The 7,236-nt window shown below is 44.5% G+C and overlaps 1 protein-coding gene across 1 annotated transcript; it reads right to left on the minus strand.

Moving 5' to 3' along the window:
* Positions 1-4: 4 nt before the first annotated feature.
* LOC104273269 (msx2-interacting protein-like) lies at positions 5-4,120 on the minus strand (the record flags this gene model as incomplete). Its single annotated transcript, XM_009868536.1, has 2 exons — positions 5-446; positions 3,800-4,120. Coding segments are annotated over 2 exons (763 nt in total), but the record flags the coding sequence as incomplete, so codon positions are not given.
* Positions 4,121-7,236: the final 3,116 nt, after the last annotated feature.

Genomic DNA, 7,236 nt, shown 5'->3' on the forward strand with positions numbered 1-7,236 from the left:
TGGAGTCGCTGCTGGAAGATCGGCTCCGGGACCCGCTGCCGCTGGGCGAGCGCGTGGGCCTGGCCGCCTGGCTGGCCAGCCTCTGCGGGGACTGCGTCCTGGACTGGGACGAGTGCGGCGACCGACTCCGGCTGTGCTGGTAATTCCTCTCGGGCCTTCTGCCTCGTACCTCCCGCGTAATATCATCCCTGTAGATATCCCTGTGTACCACGCTGGGCAATGTAAACTGCTCCCGGGCCCTAGGTTCGTAACGGGGGTCGTGAGCATCGAAACGGTTTGGACTTCGACTCCGAGAAGTATAATAGAGCCCGTGTTGTAAAGTCCGCTCTCGAGGATCTCTATAGTAATCCTGATCGTAATGTCTCGTCCGATCAAATCCTCCCGTCCCCCGCTCATGGTGTCCATAGGCACTATGTTCATAAGCACGCTCCCTGTTATCTGAAGCCCTGCATTTAGGAAGGGGGAAAAATACTTCATCAGAAAGGGGCAAGCACAACTAAAAGCAAATCATGCAAACATTCACATCAGCACGGAACTTAATGTTCTTCTCGCGGCTGCTTCTCCACGAAACAGCAATAACCTATCAAGCAAACGCTGACAAACTTAAAAACATTTTACTTGATTCCAAACTTGTATACGATCAAGCTGAGCAATCATTTTGTTTTAATCACAGGATCGGGCTTTCATGGCCAGCACCTTGTCTGCGCAGGAAAATAAATATTGCTTCCCAGTGCAGCACTGTCATTTAAGTTGGGTTTGGTTTTTTTTTTCCTTTTCAAGTCAGTAAAACAGAAAAACTTCATGTTTGTAGACATCATAATTAACTTCCCCCCATCCATTTTTGCTTAAGAGCTCCACATTTTTTTTTTTTTCTGGAATTTGGTAATTGCTGAAGCTCTTCTCATTATCCTTCTGCAAAAATGGCATCGCAAATCAGGCTGTAGCCATGAAAGCCTCCGTGCAAAGCATGACCCAGAGGTAAGAAGCTGCTTTCAAAAGGGGTAGCTTAACCCATGGAGAAGACCCGGAAAATTAGGGGGTTTCTTTTCTTGTTGCTGTTCTTTCATCCTCTAAGAGGGAACTGGGCTTTTATCAGACTGCTACACTCGATTCTGATCAAAGCTGAACAAACTAACGAAACGTCTTGATTGCTAAATACTTCATGTGCAAGGATGCAGGCCCCCCAAAGTTACTAATACTCAAGGAGCACAAATTAAATTGTTCGGTAGCTGTTTTTGTTTGTTGAGCCTGCTGCTGTTACTGCAATCGCAGAATGTGTACCTTCACAAGCACACTACTTCCAAATAGCTACGGTCCATTCTCTTTCAGGATCTCAAACATTTTGTACGTCAGGCGGGAAGGGCTCAATGTGCTAAGAAAGTTAATGCGATCTCTCAAATAAAAGAGAGAGTAAAACTGACAGATCAAGTGAAAAGAACATTACAAACAGTTTAAGTAGTCTAATTTAGACAAGCGTGGGGACGGTACGTCTAAGTTACGTCCGCAAAATGAATGATAAAAAATGATTACTTTGAATGTTTAAAAAACACTTGCAAAATTCTAAGTATGTCAGGGTAGCCAAAAGTTAATTTAAAAATGTAATTATCCATCTTACGAAGGACATTTCAACCTATTTTTTTTCAGCCCTCTCTCAGCTTCTTCCTTCAGAATCAATTACTAGTCACTTCAGTCCCCTGAATCCTAATAACCCAATTCCGCCTTGTGCTTCCTCCTCCTCTCCCGCATCACAGGTTTGTCTTCTATTTAAAATGGCAGAAATATTTCAGGTAGCTTTTATAAACTGAAAATGGGATTTGAATCTTTGTCGATTAGCATCTCAGGAAGTTCCTTCCATTCCTTCTCCAATGAATCACTACATCCTTAATCCTCTAAATATATTCATCCTCTGCTGTTACAATTATAACTCGTTTTCAGGCTTTCTACGGAGCTAGCTCCTGTTTCGCCTGCATTTTTTCTTCCCAAATTCTATGTAACAAACTACCTAACAACTGGAACAGAATATCGGTAACATATATACCTGCTTGAAATTCCTCGTTGCCTTTTTATTTTCATTATCTCTTGCTCGCAACAATGGCCTTTTGAAAGCTATTTCAGGCCCTGGCACAGAAACACATCTCTCTTTTTTCTCCCCCCTTTTGAAGGACCAAGATCAACAATTTTATAAACGATTGCACTTAGCATCCTACAAAGTGTTAATCGGTGAAAGCTGATTTAGAGAGGTAAGAAAAAAAGCAGTATTTTCTAGAGGGTTACTGCTATAGAGCTGACATAAAAGAACAAAGTCCTTATCCATAAAAAAAGACACAGAAGACAGACAGAGGAGCTAGCAGAGCTGAAAATCTAATGGCTACAGTGCTTTTTTGATTTATCTATTAGTACTAAGTACTACTGGAGTTAGTGGAAAGAGAGGGTTTGACTTGGGTTAGGAGAGGGGCTAATATACACAGGGCAGGACATACCAACCTTTTCCAAGTGTGGAAACACGACCTATATTCCCAATTAAATCTAGGGAGAGATTTGTGAACATAACTTCCCCAATTTTGGCCCCTCTTACAGGGGTAATCCACCTTCTTAATGGGCAAGGGTGTCAAATGATATTTTAGATGAACCACAAGAAAAAAATTTAAAAAAAAAAAAAAATCTTAGTGACAAGACAAAAAAAAAAAAATCCACTGGAAGGAAGCAGTCCCAGACTGAAACCAAAATTCTGAAACCCCCAGACTTCTTTCTTGAGACAGTAGGCACTTAAATAGATCCGTTATTTTAATTTCCAGCCCTACGTCTGAATCAAGCAGCTGGTAGAAGATCACCCAATGCGCGAGGGCGCTCAGCGCTGCTGGCCAGCAGGCATCCTCTAGCCGCCTTTGTAACCATCCAGCCCAGTCAGTTTTCACTGGCATATCCACAAACTGGCATTAGCACCACGTCCTTAAAACTACAGTATGGTTAATGTGGAGCAGCAAAGAGCTTTTTAAGAGACTAGATAGTAATCCACTCCCCATGGCTACTGGCGTCTTGACTGTACACCATCCAGTAAATTCAAGGCCGTAGGTCTTATCCCGGCATTAAAAAAAACACACTATAATTTCCAAAATTTAGTAATGTCCATCATCTCTTTTTGCCAATACCATCAGAAAGAATAATCCCAATAACTTGGAAATGATGTAGATCCAAAATGGAAACATCACAAGCTGCCTTCGGTCTTCTCCACCATCCAAGCGTTATTTCCATGGCTAAGTGTTGTCTGTAGAATCCAAGGGGCTGCTTCATTAAAGTCTACTAGAAATTTTGTGGTGACAATCCAATTAACATACCGACTGCGTACAGTGAGAACTGAGAACTAGGCATCAAGCTTTCACAGAATTTTAGGTTCTAGTATTCCGCAGATACTCCACAGAGAACTTCACCACAAGTTGTAGAGTAAGATAGCTCCATCTGGCAGCAGGGATACATCCGAGCAAGGCCTTAATATTATCCAAGAAATGGAACCGTTACTTCTAGACCAGAGTAACTCCAATATCGATGCTGGCCAAAGGAAATCTTCCATCTTAAAACCACCTTATTTCAAGTGTAGATATCCAACCAGCTGCAGAAAACATCCTCTATGGATCCACAAGGTACCAGCCACTGGGATAGAAATAACTTCCGTTTCCAACCCAAAATAGGAAACATAGATAATTCCCAAAATTTTAAATCCATCTGGGGGCCCTAGATACGAGTTTGTGTTTCTCACCATATCAAATACAAAATACCTGCCTAGAGAAACCTTGGAACTTACCCATCAAGTCTCCGCTCATAACGTCCTTCCCGTGCATGAAGCGATGGGGGGGGGCCGTAAGTGGGCCCCCCACCACCTCCTCTGAACCCAGAAACCTCTCTACTACGAGATGCTATGGAAACTGTATCATCCAATCCCCGAGCAGCACTGGGAATGGTTCCTGGTTCATTATAATCCGTCCGTAGGTCTCTATCGCCCATTTTGTTGACAGAGTTGTGTGCTTTCTGCGCACTTTTGATGTCCACAAAATCCACAAACGCTGCCACTCCGCCTTCCGACCCCCTCTTAGGGAGGATTTTGACACTTTCGACACGTCCATATCTGGAAGAAAAGCAAAGCAGAGCACACACATTAGTGCGGGGAGAAAAAGACCGTGTTTCGTTTCATTTCATTTGCCTCCTGCAAAATCAGCATCAGCTTCCAACCGTTCACCCTTCCCATACGGCAGGAAAATCAATCTCCAAGCACGGCAGAGGTTGGAAGACACATTTTCAAGAAGGGAAAAGCCATTTGTAGAAGGGGAAAAAAGCCACTTAAACTTTCCATCGCTAGATTTACAACTCCTCTCTTTCAGTCGGCCTACCATGACATCACTCTCTTTGTAATAACACAGCAAGGGCAGCTGAAGAAATAGAAAGGTATTTGCAATTAGAGCTGCCCTTCTCAGTTTTAATTTGACGAGCAAGACGTAATTAAAACAAAACTGTGTCACAACAAGTAAAAATCAAGACATCTTGACAATTTTCTCTAAGGGGAAAAAAAAAACTACCTTGACACAGCAGTTCCACTACTCCCATCAATATTTAATCCATTCAGGGCTCAAACAAGAGTGTTTTGCGCTGATCCTCGTTCCTGATCTCAGACCCGTTCATTTACAGCGGCCCCGCAGGACGCTTTTGCCCCGTGGGCGACACAAGCACCCCCAGAGCGGGGTGCATCCGGGGTTCAACTTCACACCCCCCCACCACGGGCCAAGCCGCCCAGCAGGCGGGCTGAGGGACGCCACCGGGAAAAGAACACTGCCTGACTTAATGTATGTTAAGGAATTGCAACACCTATGGATGAGTAAAGGTCTACATTTTAAAAAAAAAAATAAATTAAAAACATGTTTGTGCACAGAAGAAAACACCACGTAAAAATGCTTTTAAATAACTCGCACCAAGTCTTCACAGAAGGGATAAAACGGGAAGCGCGAACACGGCAATGTTGTAGAAGAGCCAAGAACTGCAGGTCACATTTTGGTTGCTCATTTCTCTCAGCCAAGGGATTTTGAGCAAAACAGGTAAGGGCTTTTAACTGCAGTTGTTAAGCCATGACAAAAAAAAGAGGCAAAAAGCATATTTTTGAAGGTGGTGACAAAGGGGAAAGGGATACACAAATAAAAATATTATCAAGAGCTATTTGGAAACTCTATGAAGAATGACCACAAAAACGTTCTGTGTTCCCAAAGGCAGCACAACGCCGCAAACAGATCTTCCACGCGAAAAGCCGTTTTCAGCTACACCCGTACGAAAACGCTAACGCAAACGCCTGCCGGAGGATCGAACGCTGTCAGCACCCGCATCCGACTCTGGTTTACGCCTGGCTTTGCATCCACCTTACCATTTCATCAGCGCTGCTGGATGACTAATATTAAATACGATTTGAAAACCTGCCTCGCTCGCTGCTGGCTCCTCATTCCAACCTGACCGACTACGTTTTACACGCTATCTGCTCTGGGGTTAGAGCTCTCTTTTTCCCTCTGGTTTATACTCCACCCAACGCAGTGCACCGGCCATTAATGAGTATGTGTGCAAACAAAGAGCATCTCTGGCCTGAAAAGGCAAGGTCGCACACAGGACACATCCTTGCCTCTAAGCTGTCCAGGGCAGAGCTTGTCACCGTTGTGCTCCTGGGCACAGCACGGTGACATTAATTCTCGGGAGTTTCCTCACCTGCAATCTCAAGCTGATGCATTAGGTGTTTTTTTTTTCTTCTAATTAAAAGCTGTAAGGAGCAAATAATAGCAAATGCCACTGCTGGAAAGATACTTCTTGAAGTTTGCAACTCTTCTGAAGCTGGATATGGTTATTTTGCCTTGAAGGGAAGATTTAGAAAGAGCAGGAAAGTAGAGGGTATGGTTAATAAAATCTGCGTGAGGGAAAAAATGGCCTAACTGGATGTGGCACACATGACGTGGGAAGAAACAGGAAAGGAAGAAGGGGGAAGGAAAACAGGGAAGAGCCTATTCGAAAAAAAAATTTTGTGCCACGAATGAACATGACAAAAAAAGTATGAAAAATAACTCAGTATCCTGGGTAGCATCACCCTTTAACCTGCGTTTCAGTGCCAGTTCTCTGCAGACAACCAGTAAAAGAGCAGGACAGCAAGCTCTGACTCTCACACCCATGGAGTTTCTCTTCTAAACAACACACAAGTGACTGGTGAGAGCACGTACTCTCCTTTTGCTCACTGTTTACATGTTCGGTTTCTGGCAACACAAGCCCATATTTTGACTATAATCTTTGAGGGCAGGGGAAATAGTATCTCAAAACTACTCAAAGAACCTAAAATCCGAGCTGACCTTCTGCCTGCAGTCACTACAGCCTACATCGTGTGAAATTACATCAGAAACGGGCTCTGAAAGACTTCCCTCTCACCATCCTGATAATTCCTTTTATTTCCCGATTCTGCAGTCGTAACACGTACACGTTGTTATGACACACAGACCTCAATTATTTCTCTTCTGCTGCGGAAGATCCACAATGCATTAAAATGTTCAAATACTGGAACCGATGCCGCCCAGAAAGCACGGAAGATACAGAACATCGACGCAATATGCTCCCCACAAACCTCCAAAACCACCCAGCAAACACACAACTCCTGCAGCCAGAGCTTAACTCTTACATTGAGAAAACTGTACTTCGGTCACCATTGATTAAAATCTTTTTCATTTTTTATTTTTTTTCTCCTAAATTGGAACTGGATGGGGGTGGCTACTCCCGTATTGCACTGCAGCCACGGTCCTAACTCATCCCGCTCGGAGACGGCACGCTTAATCCGTCTGTTATCCAGATACATAAATATAGGCTGCGCTTTGGTGTCCTGCACCGTACCCGTGACGAGCCCCAGGGATAATCTGTGACAATCGTCTTTGCTGCAAGCGAGGGAGGCAGGCAGGGGGAGGAGAAAGGGAGCAGAAGGAGGAGGGGGGATGAAAGCAAACCGAGAAGGAGAGGGCCCCGAGTATTCAAGGACAGCTGCTGGGAGAGGAAGGTTTGCATTTTCCTTGCCCCAACGTGGTCCTGTGATTACACACATCCTTCGGTCCCCCACCGAGAAGATTAATCTGTCTAGTGATCCGGCCCAGCCCCACCCGTTGGCGTCTCTCCGAGCTGCTCCCGTCTTGGCAGATGCTGCTGGGAGGAGGACCGCAGCGGGGGGAGAGGAGGGGAGAT

The sequence above is a fragment of the Apaloderma vittatum genome, unplaced genomic scaffold (assembly GCF_000703405.1).
Source record: "Apaloderma vittatum isolate BGI_N311 unplaced genomic scaffold, ASM70340v1 scaffold36914, whole genome shotgun sequence".
Classification (NCBI taxonomy): Eukaryota; Metazoa; Chordata; class Aves; order Trogoniformes; family Trogonidae; genus Apaloderma; species Apaloderma vittatum.